We start from the raw sequence: 21647 nt of genomic DNA on the forward strand, positions 1-21647 counted from the left end.
AGAGAGCGAGAGAGAGAGAGAGAGAGCGCGAGAGAGAGAGAGAGAGAGAGAGAGAGAGAGAGAGAGAGAGAGAGAGAAAGAGAGAGCTGAGAGAGAGAGAGAGAGAGAGAGAGAGAGAGAGAGAGAGAGAGAGAGAGAGCGAGAGAGAGCGAGAGAGAGAGAGAGCTGAGAGAGAGAGAGAGAGAGAGAGAGAGAGAGAGAGAGAGAGCGCTGAGAGAGAGAGAGAGAGAGAGAGAGAGCGAGAGAGAGAGAGAGAGAGAGGGAAAGAGAGATGTGTTAACACACTCCCCTGGAGTAAATCTCCCAATCTGATCAGTGTATGTGTTGAGGTGGATTAGCTAACTGACCAACGGAACAGGAGCAGGACACACAGGTTCTCAGGTAAGGACACTTTCTTTCTGTTCAACAATGTGTAGATTATGACCATTCAGGTTCAATTTATTGACTTTCATTCCAAGACCGAGGGATCATCTACAAACTTTGTAAACTTGTCTAGTGAAATTCAACTCAATTGATATTACTTTGACCCATTCATCCGATATACTCTGGTTGTGCTGTGTAGAGGCCAGGATTGGGGTCAATTGTTCTTCAATCTAGGAGATGACTGAAATCCACATTTGTTTTTAAATCCTCAATTAGATTGTAATTGACAACCCATCCCTGGAAATGATATTGTCATGCTTCGGTGGTCTCCTTCTGGCTTTGGTAAACTCTACTTAATTGCAAACGTAGCCACCACCACAGGGTTGTGTGGCTCGACAATCTGGCTCTCCTCTAAGCCAGTGTTTCCCAAACTCGGTCCTGGGGCTGCCCCTGGGTACATGTTTTGGTTTTTGCCCTAGCACTACACAGCTGATTCAAGTCACAAACTCATCTTCAAGCTTATATTATATTAGATATGATCTCTCTCTCTCTGTTTATGGCCATATGAATGACTGTCAGTTGAACTCTGCAGTTGAACTGGGTCAAACAATATCTGGATTGGGAGCGACAGGTGGCCATCACGGTTTTAGCTGTCACCCCACGTGCCCACACATCTTTATTTACGGTACTGTAAAAATACATCCAATGGTGATTAGATGTGATTAGGAGTGTCTGATTGCTATGGTAGACCGTAACACCACAATAGAAAACTGTCAATCGGGCTGATCATAGAAATAAGAGCAAGATGTGACTGATCATCAAGAGATTTCTTAAGCAGCCAGTAAAAACAACATTATAATTTCAGAACATACTCTATTCTTAATAATGATCACTTTATTTCTTACTGATTTACTTATTTTTTTGTGTTTTTGTTATAATTATCTGGTGTCTGTGCTATCGGTACTCTGTGATTTTGTTTTATTCCAGGCCAATCCCTTGATTAATCTCTCAAAAGCCAATGAATGCTTCAACCCTGCAGATGGAATACTGCACTACAGTCAGGCACGTGCGTGTAAAAAAACAAAAAAACAATGATTTAACAACTTTATTTGATTTAGTCTATTCTCTCTTTTGTAACTTCAAATGCAACGAATTGCCTATCGGTTTACAATGAGTACCGCCAGTAGTAGGTTAGTAGCACATGTTGCCTCACGGTCAGGGACAGGGACAGGGTCAGCGTCAGGGACAGGGACAGGATCAGGGACAGGGACAGACTAGTAAAGACTAGCTTGTTTTGACAGCATAGCCTAGCTAACTAGCTGATCCATCTCGTCTACATCAGCAATTATCAGATACTATATAGACCGCGGTAGTGGTTCTAGCAAGATAATCAACTAACTTCCTTTAATCTTTGAGCTGGCTTAGTCTACAATGTATGATGAGTGAGTGTGTTGTGGTAGAAAAGTAAAGCCTATGTTAAAACAAATCATGGAGAATTTGGCTACAGGAGCAGTAGAAAAATATAAATGGAATGACGGTCATTTTGGAAGGGGGCACTCTTTTTCTCACTTTGAGACCACCAAAGATCTGTGTACGGTCCTGCCTAGAGTACAGTACTGGCTTCCATACCTACAACTCCAGCCTTGTAGTCTTCCAAACAGCATCCACAGCAATAGAAGGGGAACTACCTGTCCCTGCTACTTCGTGTGCTGTCCTAGACCAAAAGTTACTCAGCTGCATTCTAAACCTCATACTTTTCTTGCAGGTGCTTTCCACAACAAACCTAGTTCTCCCACACCATAAAATAAGAAACTTTCAGAGGTATCAGACCACAGAGCTATTGGAAAATAGCTTTTCTGGGACATGCTGCTTTTAATTCAAAAGAGTTAAACTTACTCACTTCAGACAGGTTGAAGTCTATTTCTTCAACCTCAAACCATACTCAAAGAGTGCTGAAAATGGGACACAAGTGCACCTCTAAACCCTTGTCGTTACAAACACTCATCCTCTCCACCATCCTCCTCTTCATCTCCCCTACCGCTGCCATGCCAGGGCCTGACTATGGAGGCCACCCGCGGTTCATCTGCATTCCCGTCCCTGCCGATACCGACCCTGCCTGCTTCCCCTCTGGGGGGCCAGTCATGGGGCCTAGTGGGGCAGGGCACCACATGCCTCCTGTAGGGCCCCCGAACAATAATGGCTGGTGGGGAATGACAGAGGAGGCTAAAACCACTATTTTACACCTGAGAGAAAGCCTGGTGCAGCAGAAAGAGACCATCCTGGATATGAGAGAGACCATCAGGGAGCTGACTGCCAAGCTCACCCTGTGTGAGGGCTCTGGACCGGGCATCGTGGCTCACAACGACCACCATGAACCTCCATCTCATCACGGAGGGGCTGTCAGCCATCTGCCTTATGCTGACAACGGTCACCATGGCAACCAGCAGGGTCACCATGGAAACAACAACCATGCCTTGGATGCAGCCGGACACTACCCTTGGAATGGGGGGCACCATTCGGACAGTGGGCATAACAACAGGGGGAAGGATAAACACGCAACACCAGAGGATATGATATCATCAAAATCGCCGGAAGAACTGGGCAGGATGCTGCAGGCCCTTAAAGAGAGAATGGATAACCTGCAGGTGAGAGAAAGTTCCGTTTAGTACAGAAAAGAGATAATGGAGATAGGATGGGGTCATGAGGAAATAGATAATGGAGATAGGATGGGGTCATGAGGAAAGAGATAATGGAGATAGGATGGGGTCATGAGGAAAGAGATAATGGAGATAGGATGGGGTCATGAGGAAATAGATAATGGAGATAGGATGGGGTCATGAGGAAATAGATAATGGAGATAGGATGGGGTCATGAGGAAAGAGATAAAAGAGATAGGATGGGGTCATGAGGAAATAGATAAAAGAATGACAGAGGGATGAGAGACAGAGACTAAAATCAGGATTAAGGGATTACTTTAAATTGTAAAAAGCGTCTGCTAAATGGCAGATTACTATATTATAATGCGTGAGAGAGAGGGAGAGAAAGAAGAAGAGGGATGTAATGTGTTTCCATGTGTAACTTCCTTGTCTTGTCTCAGGTCAGGTGATGCACATGTCATTGGATTGTTTGGTCAAATAAACAAATCAAGCTGAATAAGAGCTCGGGATAATTAAATCTGTTAATCAGTTAATCACATGAACGTACCACCCTGCCATGCGAGACACCATCTGCCACAGGCAGACAGAGTTCTACATCTTGTTTCCTGGCATCAAAATCCTTTATTTGTCTGTCTGTCTGACTGTCTGGAGCAGAACAGTCTTGGCACAGAGAGAGACTGGCATCCCTGGCATAACCGGTCCTGGCCTGACAGTGAAGTGGCTTTAGGGGTTGGATGATCACCCTGTCTAAGTCAAAATGGGCACACTAGACAAGGTTATTGAGCACTGACGGTTTAAATGGATTCTGCTTGAGTACACTTGGTAGGGTTTGGTATGGTTGGGTGGGTGGGTTTGAGATGAGCAGGGCAGAGCTAGCTGGGTGAGTTTAAGATTGGTATAGAGAGTTAGGTTAGCTTTGTAATATAAATAATAATAATATAATAATAATATAATATATGCCATTTAGCAGACGCTTTTATCCAAAGCAACTTACAGTCATGTGTGCATACATTCTACGTATGGGTGGTCCCGGGAATCGAACCCACTACCCTGGCGTTACAAGGGCCATGCTCTACCAACTGAGCTACAGAAGGACCATTTGTAGATGGGTAAAATTAGTGTGGCTGGATGGAGCTGGGCAGGGCACATCATTCCTACCTGTTTTCTCTCTCTTGCTTTCTCTCATAATTCAGGCTTTGTCGTCCAGGTTTGTGGCCTGATTATCAGGCTGTAAGTGGAGATCATGATAATTGACACTGATCTCCGATCTGTACCCTCTGCTGCCCGTGCCATCTGTCTATCGTCACGGTCCCACAGAGAGAACACTAGTCAACGATGTAGAAACTCACATATCTCTCAATCTGTTTCTCAATCTCAACCATAATAAAAAATAATGTACGTACTGTAGTCAACAGTAAATAAGGGTAGTGTTTGTGTCTCCCTCCCCATCAGTCAAGGAACACCTCCACCACCTACTCCAGCTCTCTGAAGGAGCTCCTCCAGAGGAAGATCAGTGCTCTGGAGCAGCAGATGCACCACACCGCTGCTGCCCTCAGCAGCAGCCCCAATCACCATGACGACAGCGATCACCACGATGACGGGCACCATGAAGACCACGACGATGACGGGCATCACGACGACAGTCACCATGACGACCACCCCGATGATCACCATGACAATGGGCAACACGACAACGAGGCAGATAGCCATGGTTACCTGCAGAGAACGGGTTATCACATACCAGGGCCCAGGGCTGGCCTGCACTCCAACAACAAACTGGACTCTCTACTGAATAACCTGCACCACACAGGTACCAAGAACCCTGATGCCTTCCAGATCGGCTTCCCCATGAGAACCAACTACATGTACGGGAAAGTGAAGACGACCCTTCTCCACGAGATCTTTGCCCTCACCCTGTGTCTGTGGATAAAGGGGGGCGCAGGCTCCGGGCTGGGGACCCCCTTCTCCTACTCTGTACCAGGACAGGCCAACGAACTGGTGCTGATCGAGTGGGGCAACAACCCCATGGAGCTGTTGGTGGATGACAAGGTGAGATGGGGAGAGAGAGCGTTGAGTAGAGAGTGGCCATGTCTGAATACCCATCCTAGTGTATTACATACCTAAACTGCATACTTATTTCGGTGTTTGGTGTAGTGGAATTCACTCGCCTTTTCATCTTTTCCAACGTGTTTGACAACAGCTGATAATCAGAGAAGTTGACTTGCTGTACCAAAATTAACGAATTGTGGGAGTCTATTTTTGAAATGTCAGTCTATTTATAAAACTCTTTTTTTCTGCATACTATTTACACTAAACACAAATATAAATGCAACGTGTAAAGTGTTGGTCCCATGTTTCATGAGCTGAAATAAGATACCCATACATTTTCCTTACTCACAAAAAGCTTATTTCTCTCAACTTTTGTGCAGAAATTTGTTTACATCCGTTAGTGAGAATATTTCCTTTGCCAAGATCATCCATCCACCTAACAGGTGTAGCATAACAAGAAGCTGATTAAACAGCATGATCATTACACAGGTGCACCTTGTGCTAGGGAAAATAAAAGGCCACTCTAAAATGTGCAGTTTTGTCACACATCACAATGCCACAGATGTCTCAAGTTTAGAGGGAGCATGCAATTGACTGCAGGATAGTTCACCTGAGCTGTTGCCAGATAATTGAATGTTAATTTCTCTACCATAAGCCGCCTCCAACATTGTTTAAAATAATTTGGCAGTACTCCAACCGGCCTCACAACCACAGACCACATGTATGGCATCGTGTGGGCGAGAGGTTTGCTGATGTCAACGTTGTGAACAGAGTGCCCCATGGTGGTGGTGGGGTCATGGTATGGGCAGGCAGAAGCTACAGACAACAAACAAACACACAACAGCGTGTTCCAGTTCCTGCCAATATTCAACAACTTCGCACAGCCATTGAAGAGGAGTGGGACAACATTCCACAAGGCCACAATCAACTGTCTGATCAACTCTATGCGAAGGAGATGTCGCACTGGATGAGGCAAATGGTGGTCACACCAGATACTGACTGGTTTTCTGATCCCAGTTGGGTATCTGGGTATCTGTGACCAACAGATGCATATCTGTTTTCCCAGTTGTGAAATCCATAGATTAGGGCCGAATGTATTTATTTAAATTGACTGATTTCCTTACATGAACTCTAACTCAGTAACATATTTGAAATTGTTGCATGTTGTGTTTATATTTTTGTTCAGTATAGTATGCTAGAATGGGTATTCGAACATGGGCAGAGTGGATGCTATATAACTCTCTTGGCTTTAACACTTCAGCTGTGAGGATAAAAGCCCTGTAAGCCACGCCTCTGTAGCCAAAGGTTTAGCCCAGAAGGCCTGTTGGACTCAGTAGCTCAGAAGCTCAGTATATAATAACTAGGCTACACTGAAGAGCATTGTAACTCCATAGGTTAACCGAATGGACTTTCTGACACCAGTGATCCGTCTTAATGGCGTGACAATGACGTCAGAGAGCAGCTTACTTAGACAGCAGGTGGAGAGAGTCTCAGCCAGAGGGTGAATTACACCATGATTTTTGTGGGTCTCTATCAATTTTTTTTGTTTATGGGACTAATAATAAAGACATAATTTAAACTGTAAGAAATGTATTACCTTTTAATGTGACATTAACCTCTTGCTCCTACCTGACACGCAGGCGTCCCATCTAGACATCTGGAAATGCAAATGCGCTACGCTAAATGCTAATAGCACTCGTTAAAACTCAAACGTTCATTAAAATACACATGCAGGGTACTGAATTAAAGCTACACTCGTTGTGAATCCAGGAAACAAGTCAGATTTTTAAAATGCTTTTCGGCGAAAGCATGAGAAGCTATTATCTGATAGCATGTAACACCCCAAAAGACCCGCAGGGGACGTAAACAAAAGAATTAGCATAGTCGGCGCTACACAAAACGCACAAATAAAATATAAAACATTCATTACCTTTGACCATCTTCTTTGTTGGCACTCCTAGATGTCCCATAAACATCACTATTGGGTCTTTTTTTCGATTAAATCGGTCCATATATAGCCTAGATATCGATCTATGAAGACTGTGTGATCAACGAAAAAAATAGCGTTTTATAACGTAACGTCATTTTTTTAAATAAAAAAAGTTGACGATAAACTTTCACAAAACACTTCGAAATACTTTTGTAATGCAACTTTAGGTATTAGTAAACGTTAATAAGCGATCAAATTGATCACGAGGCGATGTATATTCTATAGCTGTACGTCTGGAAATAATGTCCGGGTAAATCTCAACCAAAATATCCGGTCGGAGACCGGAAGAACTGCGCTGCCTTGTGTCTGTTTGACCAAGAAACAAATTGTAGGCAAATGACAAGACTGTTGACATCGTGTGGAAGCTGTAGGTATTGCAACCTCGGCCCCATTTAATGTGGATCACGTTTAACAATGGGTTGAAGTGGCGCATGGATATATTTTCCCATTTTCAGTGATCAGATTTTCCTGCACTTTTCGATGAAACGCACGTTCTGTTATAGTCACAGCCGTGATTTAACCAGTTTTATAAACGTCTGAGTGTTTTCTATCCACACATACTAATCATATGCATATACTATATTCCTGGCATGAGTAGCAGGGCGCTGAAATGTTGCGCGATTTTTAACAGAATGTTCGAAAAAGTAGGGGGTAGGAGTAACAGGTTAACACAACCAGTCATGATATTTTCCTCTGATTGTCAAACAAATCACTTCAAAAAGTAGGCTACCTATGCGTGTTCATCCACTTCAAAATAATTCCAGCATCCAAACTGCATGTACAGTTGAAGTCAGAAGTTTACATACACCTTAGCCAAATGCATTTAAATTAAGTTTTTCACAATTTCTAACATTTAATCCTAATAAAAATTCCATGTCTTGGGTCAGTTAGGGTCACCACTTTATTTTAAGAATGTGAAATGTCAGAATAATAGTAGAGAGTGATTTATTTCAGCTTTTAATTCTTTCATTACATTCCCAGGGGGTCAGAAGTTTACATACGCTCAATTAGTATTTGGTAGCATTGCCTTTACATTGTTTAACTTGGGTCAAACGTTTTGGGTAGCCTTCCACAAGCTTCCCACAATAGGTTGGGTGAATTTTGACCCATTCCTCCTGACAGAGCTGGTGTAACTGAGTCAGGTTTGTAGGCCTCCTTGCTCGCACATGCTTTTTCAGTTCTGCCCACACATTTTCTATAGGTTTGAGGTCAGGGCTTTGTGATGGCCACTCCAATACCTTGACTTTGTTGTCCTTAAGCCATTTTGCCACAACGTTGGAAGTATGCTTGGGGTCGTTGTTCATTTGGAAGACGCATTTGCGACCAAGCTTTAACTTCCTGACTGATGTCTTGAGATGTTGCTTCAATAATATATCCACATAATTTGCCATCCTCATGATGCCATCTATTTTGTGAAGTGCACCAGTCCCTCCTGCAGCAAAGCACCCCCACAATATGATGCTGCCACCCCCGTGCTTCACAGTTGGAATGGTGTTCTACAGCTTGCAAGCATCCAACTTTTTCCTCCAAACATAACAATGGTCATTATGGCCAAACAGTTCTATTTTTGTTTCATCAGACCAGAGGACATTTCCAAAAATTACTATTTTTCTCCCCATGCTAACCGTAGTCTGGCTTTTTTTCATGGCGGTTTTGGAGCAGTGGCTTCATCCTTGCTGAACGGCCTTTCAGGTTATGTCGATATAGGGCTTGTTTTACTGTGGATATAGACACTGTTGTACCTGTTTCCTCCAGCATTAACACAACCAGTCATGGAATTGTTTTACTGTGGATATAGACACTGTTGTACCTGTTTCCTCCAGCATTAACACAACCAGTCATGGAATTGTTTTACTGTGGATATAGACATTGTTGTACCTGTTTCCTCCAGCATTAACACAACCAGTCATGGAATTGTTTTACTGTGGATATAGACACTGTTGTACCTGTTTCCTCCAGCATTAACACAACCAGTCATGGAATTGTTTTACTGTGGATATAGACACTGTTGTACCTGTTTCCTCCAGCATTAACACAACCAGTCATGGAATTGTTTTACTGTGGATATAGACACTGTTGTACCTGTTTCCTCCAGCATTAACACAACCAGTCATGGAATTGTTTTACTGTGATATAGACATATAGACACTGTTTTTGATATAGACACTGTTTCCTCCAGCATTAACACAACCAGTCATGGAATTGTTTTACTGTGGATATAGACACTGTTGTACCTGTTTCCTCCAGCATTAACACAACCAGTCATGGAATTGTTTTACTGTGGATATAGACACTGTTGTACCTGTTTCCTCCAGCATTAACACAACCAGTCATGGAATTGTTTTACTGTGGATATAGACACTGTTGTACCTGTTTCCTCCAGCATTAACACAACCAGTCATGGAATTGTTTTACTGTGGATATAGACACTGTTGTACCTGTTTCCTCCAGCATTAACACAACCAGTCATGGAATTGTTTTACTGTGGATATAGACACTGTTGTACCTGCACCTCCAGCATCTTCATCTGCTGTTGTTCTGGGATTGATTTGCACTTTTCGCACCAAAGTATCTCCTTCCTGAGCGGTATGACAGCTATGTGGTCCCATGGTGTTTATACTTTCATACTATTGTTTGTACAGATTAACTTGTTACCTTCAGGCATTTGGACATTGCTCCCAAGGATGAACCAGACTTGTGGAGGTCTGCAATTTTTTTACCTGAGGTCTTGGCTGATTTCTTTGTAAAATCGTGTGAGATTAAAATGGACAAACGAAAGTGCTACATATAAGGCTACTCAGTGGATATTCTGACAGCGGTCGTAGGTCACATAACCAAGGCGCTATTGGCATTTGAACGTTTGAAAAATTTATGTAAAATTGTTTGACATGAAAATGGACAAACAAAAGGGTGTGCAATATATTAGGCTTATCAGTTGATATTCTGACAGCAGTTTGAGGGTTGTAGGTCACATGACCAGAGAGCTATTGACATTCGAAACTGTGAAAAAAAGAACAATTCATTTAAAATCACCTGAGATAAAAATGGATGAACGGGTGTGCAATATATAAGGCTAGTGACTGGATGTTCTGAAAGTAGTTTGAGGGTTGTAGGTCACATGACCAAGGAGCTATTGAAATTAGAAACATTGAAAAACATTGAAAATATATGTAAAATTGCGTGAGATGAAAATGGACAAACAAAAGGTTGTGCTACATATAAGGCTATTTGGTGGATATTCTGAAAGTAGTTTGAGGGTTGTCGGTCATAAGACTAAGAGAAGCTATTGAAATTTGAATCTTTAAAATATTCTTGTGAAATCTCATGAGATGCAAATGGACAAACAAAAGGGTGTGCAATGTGTAGGCCCACTGAGTGTACATTATAAACCTTGTTTGAGGTTCAAATAAATAAATCATTTAAAATAGTGTAAGATGTAAACCGACAAAACCAAGTGTGTGCAATGTGTGTCTATAACTTGGACTTAGCTACAACTCGTTTTGAACGTTTTAGGAGAAATGGTCAAAGAGCTATTGACATTTGAAAAATTTGATTTGTCACTATGTTGACGGTCCCTAACTGCTGTTGGTGGACTTAAGGAAATATCCAACATGAATCTGCTTTTACCTCGGTCACAGAGAACACCAGTACCCACACGCACCTGAAAAACAACGAATTAGCCTCTAAACAGCTGACTGACAAACGCAAACAATGATAAATCAAAGGATAAGTCTAACGATTGGAATAAAGGCCATTTTTTTATCAAGGACACATGGCAAACTAATGGAAAAAATTAGGAAGTACAAAGGAAAATCTATGTGTAAAGGAACTTAGGCCGAAATTCAGCACTACAGAGTGGACAGTGCTGCCACATATAAATAAATGGTTTAAACCATGACAGAGAGGTGGCGGTATTTGTTTCATTTGGAAGCATTTATTTACATATTTACCACTGTAAAACATATTTACCACTACATTTTAAACAAACAGGAGAGTAGTTCATTTGCATAATTTAGAGACCCCCCCCCCAGTAAATACCCAGTAAATACTACAAAGTTACTACTCAGCGATACTACACAAGATCTACACAACCCTACTGGTTTTACTGTTTGATTGCTGTTGAGATGTGTAGTAAACCAGTAGTGATTTATGTAGTCATTTAAATAGTAATGAGTGACAAATTGGGACCTTTCATCACTGGTGAACAATGCATATTTCCTATTTAAATCACTACATAATTCTCCCTTAATGACTACTGTGTAACTACGGAACTTTAGGCTATTTACTACTTAAAACCTACACATACCTACACAATTCCTACATGTTCACTATTGAATTACTACACAAAGTCTACTTCTCTATGCCTACTCAATCCCTATCGAATTTCTACTGCCATTTGTGCGTGTAGTGTCACCACTGATCACTACTGAATTTCTCCTGATCCTTTTTCATTTCCTAAAAAGTTAAATAAACGGCTAAAGAACGACATGAAAGTATTCATAAACCTTAAAGGAACTGGTGTCAGCATGAGGGCTAACTATGAAAGACAGGACGACGAAGGACGGAAGAGGATTACATTCAGGATGGGCAAAAACAGTAGCTAGCTAACAACAGCCAACTACTTCCTGTCTTGTCTTTTGTGGTCACGAAAAGCCAGTGTTGTCTTCCTGTAGTGTGTGACATCAAGTAGTAAAAACTTATTGACTACTATTGACAAGCCAAGCATCAAGTAGTAAAAACTCTACTTGACTACTATTGACAAGCCTGTGTAGTAAAGCTGTAGTGTTTTAACTAAAAACTTATTTTACTATTGACAAGCCTGTGTAGTAAACTGTAGTGTTTTAACTCAAGACCAACACCAAGTAAAAACTCTACTTGACTACTATTGACAAGCCTGTGTAGTAAAGCTGTAGTGTTTTAACTACTTATTTACTACCAACATCAAGTAGTAAAAACTCTATTTGACTACTATTGACAAGCCTGTGTAGTAAAGCTGTAGTGTTTTAACTACTTATTTACGACCAACATCAAGTAGTAAAAACTCTACTTGACTACTATTGACAAGCCTGTGTAGTAAAGCTGTAGTGTTTTAACTACTTATTTAGCTGTAGTGACCAACATCAAGTAGTAAAAACTCTACTTGACTACTATTGACAAGCCTGTGTAGTAAAGCTGTAGTGTTTTAACTACTTATTTACGACCAACAAGTAGTAAAAACTCTACTTGACTACTATTGACAAGCCTGTCTGTAGTGTTTTAAGCTGTAGTAGTGTTACTTAAAACTCAAGTAGTAAAAACTTGACTACTATTGACAAGCCTGTGTAGTAAAGCTGTAGTGTTAACTACTTATTTACTACCAACATCAAGTAGTAAAAACTCTATTTGACTACTATTGACAAGCCTGTGTAGTAAAGCTGTAGTGTTTTAACTACTTATTTACGACCAACATCAAGTAGTAAAAACTCTACTTGACTACTATTGACAAGCCTGTGTAGTAAAGCTGTAGTGTTTTAACTATTAGCCTTATTTAGTGTTTTAACCAACATCAACATCAAGTAGTAAAAACTCTACTTGACTACTATTGACAAGCCTGTGTAGTAAAGCTGTAGTGTTTTAACTACTTATTTACTACCAACATCAAGTCATCAAGTAGTACAAATCTTTACCTGTTTACTACTGGAAACACACAAGTTATCTCCTTGTGCTGTCAACTTGGTGGTACTCAATCCCTACTCTCCTCCCTTCCCCCCAGGCAGTGACTCTGCCCCTTTCTATCAGCGATGGAAAGTGGCACCATGTGTGTGTGACGTGGTCGACGAGGGACGGTGAGTGGGAGGCGTACCAGGACGGGGTGAAGAGGGGCTCTGGGGAGAACCTGTCCGCATGGCATCCCATCAAACCTGGAGGGGTCTTCATCCTCGGACAGGAACAGGTAATCTTCAAATTCAAATTCAGTTGGTTATTGAGTGTCTACAAAAAGCTTCTGCATTACACAAGACAAGAAAGGTGCACACTAAGCCATTTTCCCTGCGACCTCACTCATTAACCCCTTGAGCAAGGCAGTTAACCCCCAACATCAAACTGCTCCCCGGGCGCCTATGCAGTGGACGCCAATTGAGGCAGCCCACCGAGCTTCTCTGATTCAGAGAGGTTAGGTTAAATGTGGAAGCCACATTTCTGTTGAATGTGTTGTGTCTTTTGCATCATTAAACTAAAGACTTATTTTGATCAAATAAATTCTCTGTAATTATTATTACGTGATTAAACTAACTTAATCATGTAAATGTAATTAACTAGGAAATCGGGGCACCAAGGAAAATATTCGGATTACAAAGTTATATTTTTCCTAATATAACTTTCAGATATTTTAATATCTGATTAATTAGTATTCTAATTAATGAATTATTCTTTACCTCACGTTAGTCTCATTCCAAATGTCGTAAATGGTTGGTTATCTGCACGAACCCAGGCTTCACTATGAGTCATCCATACATCAAGTGTCTCAATCATTTATTTATTAACTAACTAAATAATAAAAGAAATGCATACACAAACAAACAAGTAGATATGGTTACAAGGAAATGATAGGGAATGTGACCTAGTGGGCTAAACCGGACAAAAGGGAAGTGGGGGTCAACTGAGATACAAGACACTCCAAAGTTGATAATTATAACAATTGAAATGCCAATCCTTTGCACATGAACGCTCACTCATTCGGGAATAATTGCAATCAATATATATATTTACACTCAGTGTGTCGTCGTGATCTCTGTTGGAAAGTTTGTTTCTGTTGCAAAGTTTGTCCGCCCTCTCTCTCTCTGCCGTGGTTAGAATGGATAGTTCAGAGTAACATTCAGCAATGTTGTAATAGAATAGCTGTTTCTGCGGTTGTCGGTCCTCGCATTCACGGATCCATAATTTCTAGCTGCTGACTACTAATTAGTATCGAAGAGTAACTCTTATTCTGCCGGATCAATAGTCTCAGAGTTTAACCACATGGTATGGTTAAAAGATTCAGCAATCTACTCAAACCTGAACTCCCTCTGTGATGAGGTACTAGTCTGGGCTCAAATCTTAGCCCGCTCATAATTGAGGTAAGCTTGGTCTGAAGATGATTCTCCAGGTGGGGATTATATTCGGAAGAGCAGAAAAAGGCTGTCCCATGATGCCAGATCAATGTCTGTGCTCATGGGGCGGGCCAATGTCTTAGTTAACTTTAAATTGAATTGGGTTCCCTTTCATTAAACAGTTTAAAATCACATTACACAATTTCACAAATAGTTTCATCTTTACTCATTAATTTTATACAACAATTAGATGCAAGCCTCATAACTGAGACTCTTGTATAAACAGAGTTATGGTAATGTGGCTGTATTGTCTCTCATGAGTTTCACAAACATTAAACGAAATGGACCGGTCATAGCTGGATTCTTCCCCGACCGCGTATACCTTCTCCAAAACATGTACATTGTTCAGTTCTCAAGTTCTATACTGGAGAAGAGGTTCCTTTGTTCTCCTGGGAAAACTCACTCTCTCTTATACTCTGGCCATGAGGAGGGAACTCCTCAAGGAATTTATGACCTGCCTAACAGAGCCTGTTGGTAGGGGGTGAGGGAGAGAGGGGGATGGTGCAGAGAGAGGGGGATGGTACTCGCTATCCCCAAGAGGGCAACGTCATGACAAATGCATTCAGTTGTGCAACTGACTAGGTATCCCCTTTCCCTTACTTCCTTCCCTCCTCAGCCCATAATTTCACCTATTATTGACTGAGTCCCTTATCCTAGTATAGCCTCCCTTTATGTATCACGCCACGGCTGTCTAGAATGCTATGTTTACACAGTCACACAATTCTGATCTTATTTTTTACCACTAATTGTTTTTTTCACAATAATTGGGCAAAAGATCAGAATTGGGCCACCAGTGTAAACGCAGCCCAAGCAGAAGGACTGTTGTGCGTGCGCCCTTAACCAACCACAAAAGCAGTTACTTCACTAGCATGGGCTTTCTCTCAGAAACAGTGATCGTGTTTGGGGTTAAGGTCAGAGTCATTACTGTGTAATCCTAGCCTCTGACCTCTGAACCCTGACCTTGTCTCATTTAGAGCAGCAGATAGGTTTTGTCATATAATGAATGCTGACTACCACCTACCATACATACAGGAGGTTGGGGAGGACAGGCTCATGGTAATGGCTGGAGTGGAATAGGTAAAAGGGTATCAAATACATCAAACACATGGTTTTCATTCGATGCCATTCCATTCGCTCCGTTCCGGACATTATTATGTCCTTCCCTCAGCAGCATCCTGTGATCTAAAGCTAGCCACAAACAAACCCCATTGTTTCGTTTAAATGCATTTATGGCTCCTTTCTTAAGTCCAAATCCTAACTTTAGAATGAGCCTAACATGACCTTATCTCTCTCCTCCAGGACACTCTGGGAGGTCGTTTCGACGCCACGCAGGCGTTTATGGGGGACATCTCTGACCTCCAGATGTGGGCTAATGTCCTCACGGCCCATGACATCTACAGCCTGGCCTCCTGCAACAGCCACCTCAGCGGGGACGTCATCACCTGGTCCGAGAATGTGGTGGAGCTCCACGGAGGGGTCACCAAGTACCCCTTCGACCCCTGTCACTAAGGGCAACCAACTATTATGACATTACCAATGGATCCATATCACACACATACTTAAAAGTACTCCTATCGAAGAAGGATTTTTTTCCGATCCAGAGGGGGTATGAGATCACACAGGATAGAGAATCCACTCCACTTAATATTACCACCTGACTAAAACTATGCCTTCCTTTTAGTCTGAAAGACGGTAGACCCCCATTCCCAGAAACTGTGTTATGACTATTATGGGATTAAATGTTTTGATAATGAAATGGACTATATGTACAGTGCCTTCAGAAAGTATTCATACCCCTTGACTTATTCCATGTTTTGTTATGTTACAGCCTGAATTCTAAATTTATTAAATTATAACAAATGTTCATCCATCTACACATAATACCCCATAATGACAAAGTGAAAACATGTTTCTAGAAATTTTTGCAAATGTATTGAAAATAAAATACATAAATAACCATTGACACAAGTATTCGCACCCCTTAGTTAATTCTTTGTAGAAGCAACTTTGGCAATGATTACAGCTATGAGTCTTTCTGGGTAAGTCTCTAAGAGCTTTCCAGACCTGGATTGTGCAATATTTTACAATTCTTCAAGCTCTGTCAAATTGGTTGTTGATTATAGGCAACCATTTTCAGGTCTTACCATACATTTTCAAGTAGAGTTAAGTCAAAACCATAACTTGACCAGTCAGGAACATTCACATCTGGTTGGTAAGCAACTCCAGTGTAGATTTGGTCTTGTGTTTTAGGTTATTGTCCTGCTGAAATGTGAATTAATCTCCCAGTGTCTGTTGGAAAGCAGACTGAAACAAGTTTTCCTCTAGGGTTTTACAAGCATACCCATAACATGATGCAGCCACCACTATGCTTGAAAATATGGAGAGTGGTACTCAGTAATGTGCTGTATTGGATTTGTTCCAAACATAACACTTTATATTCAGGACAACAAGTTAATTGCTTTGCCACATTTTTTGCAGTATGACTTTAGTGCCTTGTTCCAAAGAGTATTCATGTTTTGGAATATTTTTATTCTGTACAGGCTTCCTTCTTTTCACTCTGTCAATTAGATTTGCATTGTGGTGTAACTACAATGTTGTTGATCCATCCACACTTTTCTCCTGTCACAGCCAAATTCACTGCTTGACTGTGAGGGACCTTACAGATAATTGTATGTGTCGGGAACAGAGATGAGGTAGTCATTCAAAAATCATGTAAAACACTTTTATTGCACACAATAAAGTCCATGCAACTTATGTGACTTTTTAAGCAAAATTGTACTCCTGAACTTATTTTAACGTGCCATAACAAAGGGGTTGAATATTGATTGACTTAAGACATTTCAGCTTTTCATTTTTAATTAATTTGACATTATTGGGTATTGTGTGTAGGCCAGTGACAAAAAAATCTAACTGTAATAAATGTTTTATTCCGGCTGTAACACAACAAATGTAGAATAAGTCAGAGGGTGTGAATACTTTCTGAAGGCTCTGTATATGTATCTATTTTTCTAGCTTCTATTTGACCCTTTATTAGTGTTACTAAAATGTTACTGCTGTTTTATTGTCACAACAAGGATAATATGATATATTGTTATATAGTTGATGAAGATCAATAGATATTGTTGTTGCGGTACACAGCATCCTTATAGTGGGCCCGTATAATTGACTTTGAAAGTGGTTACATAGGTAGAAGGAGAGAGTGAGGTTGACCAATGGATTCTCTTTGAAAGAAGATTCCTTGAAACATACAGCTACTCTACCAAAGAAACCAAAGAAAAGTTAGACTAATTCATTTGTTTAGTCTTTTTTATTTTTTTCCCTGTTTTCCTGTGAAACAAGTACATCGAGTACATTTCCTTAAAGCTGGAGTCCTTAGTTGTTACATCCATTTTTGGACTTAGAAATTAATAATATATACCCATTGATTCTTGAAGAATATAACTTAGAAATGAATCATGAGCTTAGTTCAAATGTCATACCATATCAGAACCCAAAATATAAGCTTGTTTTACTCCAATATTTGTAAACAATGTAAATGTAAACAAACACTGTATAGCCTCCAAACATGGTTAAAACTGATAATGTTGATATCATGGGTGGTCAGTCTTTGCATCCACAGCTCTGTCTATGAATTTAAGAGTGGTTACATTTCTCCAGGCCCATATCTCAGATTTATACCAAAACAGAGGTGGGGTGACCTCTTTGTTATGGTTTCAATTCAAGATTCTAGCTTTGTGTTATTGTTTTGATTTCAGAAAAATGTTTCAATGATTTACCTGAGACATGAATTCCCAGCAAAGAAATGTGCTTTATGAGTCTTTATATCTATACTGAACAAAAATATAAATGCAACATGCAACAATTTCAAATATTTTACTGAGTTACAGTTCATGTAAGGAAATCAGTCAATTGAAAGAAATTCATTACGCCCTAATCTATGGATTTCACATGACTGAGCAGGGGCACAGCCATGGGTGGGCCTGGGAGGGCATAGGCCCACCCACTTGGAAGTCAGGTCCACTCACTGGGGAGCCAAGCACAGACAATCAGAATTGTTTTTTTTTCCCCACAAAGGGGCTTTATTACAGACAGAAATACTCCTCAGGCCTCAGCGGCTTATGGTAGAGAAACTAACATTCAATTCTCTGGCAACAGCTCTGTTGGACATTCCTGCAGTCAGCATGCCAATTGCATGCTCCCTCAAAACTTGAGACATCTGTGGCATTGTGTTGTGACAAAACTGTACATTTTAGAGTGGCCTTCTTTTGTCCCCAGCACAAGCTGCACCTGTGTAATGATCATGCTGTTTAATCAGCTTCTTGATATGCCACACCTGTCAGGTGGATGGATTATCTTGGCAAAGGAGAAAAGCTCACTAACAGGGATGTAAACAAATGTGCGTACAACATTTTAGAGAAATAAGCTTTTTGTGCGTATCGAACATTTCTGGGATCTTTTATTTCAGCTCATGAAACATGTGACCATGCTTAGGGAATGTGACTTTGGGAAAGAGGTCATCTTAATGGGAGATTTTAACATTAATTATGAAGACAAGTTTAGTAGGAAAACCCTCAAACGGATCACTAATACCTTTGACCTTACACAGCTAGTTAAAGGGCCAACCAGGGTGACTTGTTGAATACCTAAGAATACCTAAGAGTGAATTAAGCTATTTTGAAAACGCAATTAAGGGAATTAACTGGAATGATCGCTTGTCCTATACAGACGTGGAAGCTGATAGTCAAGTTTTTCTATCCACAATCCAGACTAAAATAAATAGTTTGCTAAAGAAAATCAAACCCAAACCTGGCCAAAAGAGCACTCTTCCGTGGCTAAATGGAGAAATCTGTAAACTGATGAAAGAACGAGATTATGCTCTACAAATTGCCCTAAGATCCAAATTAGAGGATGACAGTCGTAGGTTTACCATGTTGAGAAATAAGGTGATGAAAGAAATCAGACAGGCCAAGGCAAACTTTTTTATTAACATAATTGGTGAAGCAAAGGGAAATTCTAAACTGATCTGGGAGAATCTAAAAAGGTTAGCAGGGAAAGACCATAGTAACACTGCAAAAAGACTAGAAATCATGGTGAATAACAATATAACACAGGATGCAGTCGAAATAGCAATAGCCTTCAATTCCTACTCTATTGATCTATCTATCTGTCAGGTTACTGACACAGAACCCCTCCACTGGTTTCTTGGGCTCAGTGCTAGTGAATGACGTTCAACCTGTCTTCATCATAAGGGAGGTTTCTGAGTCAAAGGTGAACAAGGTGATTAGCTCACTAAATAACTCTAAAGCCAAAGATGTGTTTGGGATGGACTCTACCTTTCTTAAAAACTACAAAGAGTCACTCATTGGCCCCATTACTATGGTCACCAACACATCTACTGGTCTCGGGGTGTTTCCAAGGGTATGGAAGTTGGCCATAATAATGGCCATCTTTAAATCAGGCGGCCCTGCTGACGTGAGTAACTATAGGCCCACCTGTGGTGTCAACAACTGATTGCCCATGTCAACAACAGCACCTTCATATTACACTCCATGCAGTTTGGCTTCAGAGCGAAACACTCCACAGAAACGGCCAACTGCTTTCTTCTGGAAAATGTGAAGTCCAAGATGGACAAAGGGGGCGTTGTTGGGGCTGTGTTTCTGGACCTAAGGAAGGCTTTTGATACTGTTAACTATGAGATTCTCATCACACAATTGTCCAAGTTCAACTTTTCCCCTGATGCCTTGAGATGAATGAAATCATACCTTGAAGGCAGAACTCAGTGTGTCAGAGTGAGCAATGAGCTGTCGCCCACTCTTAGCTATGATGTGGGCGTGCCCCAAGGGTCAGTACTGGGGCCCCTCCTGTTCAGCCTGTATATTAATGATCTGCCTTCTGTCTGTACTGGGTCTGAAGTTCAAATGTATGCAGATGATACAGTGATATATGTGCATGCAAAGAGCAAACAACAAGCTGCACAAGAACTCACTACTGTAATGGTCCAGGTTACAAAGTGGCTCAGTGACTCGTGTTTGCATCTCAATGTGAAAAAACTGTGGGCCTCACAAAGAGGGCAACAGATGTTACTGAGCCAGATGTCTATGTGTCAGGGGGTAAGCTCCAGGTGGTATCTGATTTGAAGTACCTTTGCATCATACTCTCTTTTAAAAAGCATGTAAAAAAGGTCATTCAAATAACCAAATTCAACCTAGCTAATTTCAGATTTATAGGAAAATGTTTGACTACAGAGGAAGTTTGCCTGTACTTCAAATCTATGATACTCCCCCACTTAACATACTGCTTGACTAGTTGGACCCAAGCTTGCTGTACAACATTAAGACCTATTCAGTCAGTCTATAAACAGGCTCTCAAAGTGCTTGATAGGAAGCCAAATAGCCATCATCACTGTTACATCCTCAGAAAGCATGAGCTCCTGAGTTGGGAAAATCTTGTGCAATACACCGACGCATGTCTTGTATTCAAGATCCTAAATGGCCTGGCTCCCCCTCCACTCATTATTTTTGTTAAACAGAAAACCCAAACATATGGCAGCAGATCCACAAGGTCTACCATGAGAGTCTGACTGCATAGATCCCTTAAGGAAAAGCACCTTTAGTAAATCCGTTTTCTCTGTGAGAGCTTCCCATGTCTGGAATACACTGCCATCAGACACACATAACTGCACCACATATCACACTTTCACAAAATGCTTGAAGACATGGCTAAAGGTCAATCAAATTTGTGAACATGGTCCCTAGCTGTGTGTTGCCGCTTTCCATGTTGTCTGTAGCTTGTGAGGTGTGGAAACACTTTGTTGCTTTTATGAATTTTGTCTTGCTGCTTTTTGCTCTATGTTGCTATGTCTGTTTGCTACGTCTTGCTTGTCCTATGTTGCTCTGTCCGTATGCTACGTCTTGCTTGTCCTATGTTGCTCTGTCTGTATGCCACGTCTTGCTTGTCCTATGTTGCTTGCTTGTCCTATGTTCTGTCTGTACGTATTGCTTGCCACGTCTTGCTTGTCCTATGTTGCTCTGTCTGTATGCCACGTCTTGCTTGTCCTATGTTGCTCTGTCCGTATGCTACGTCTTGCTTGTCCTATGTTGCTCTGTCTGTATGCTACGTCTTGCTTGTCCTATGTTGCTGTGTCTGTATGCTACGTCTTGCTTGTCCTATGTTGCTCTGTCCGTATGCTACGTCTTGCTTGTCCTATGTTGCTCTGTCCGTATGCTACGTCTTGCTTGTCCTATGTTGCTCTGTCCGTATGCTACGTCTTGCTTGTCCTATGTTGCTCTGTCCGTATGCTACGTCTTGCTTGTCCTATGTTGCTCTGTCTGTATGCTACGTCTTGCTTGTCCTATGTTGCTCTGTCTGTATGCTACGTCTTGCTTGTCCTATGTTGCTCTGTCTGTATGCTACGTCTTGCTTGTCCTATGTCTTTATTGTCTATATTGTAATTGTTTTTAA

General features: G+C 41.2%; 1 protein-coding gene across 1 annotated transcript; it reads left to right on the plus strand.

Annotated features, from left to right (window-relative positions):
- Positions 1–241: 241 nt before the first annotated feature.
- On the plus strand, positions 242–21147 carry LOC118377578 (neuronal pentraxin-2-like). Its single transcript, XM_052495095.1, has 5 exons — positions 242–381; positions 2129–3008; positions 4473–5069; positions 12812–12991; positions 15486–21147. The coding sequence occupies exons 2-5, from the start codon at positions 2322–2324 to the stop codon at positions 15693–15695; spliced, it is 1674 nt and encodes a 557-aa protein (XP_052351055.1). The 5' UTR covers positions 242–381; positions 2129–2321; the 3' UTR covers positions 15696–21147.
- Positions 21148–21647: the final 500 nt, after the last annotated feature.

This window comes from Oncorhynchus keta, chromosome 34 (genome assembly GCF_023373465.1).
Source record: "Oncorhynchus keta strain PuntledgeMale-10-30-2019 chromosome 34, Oket_V2, whole genome shotgun sequence".
Taxonomy (NCBI): domain Eukaryota; kingdom Metazoa; phylum Chordata; class Actinopteri; order Salmoniformes; family Salmonidae; genus Oncorhynchus; species Oncorhynchus keta.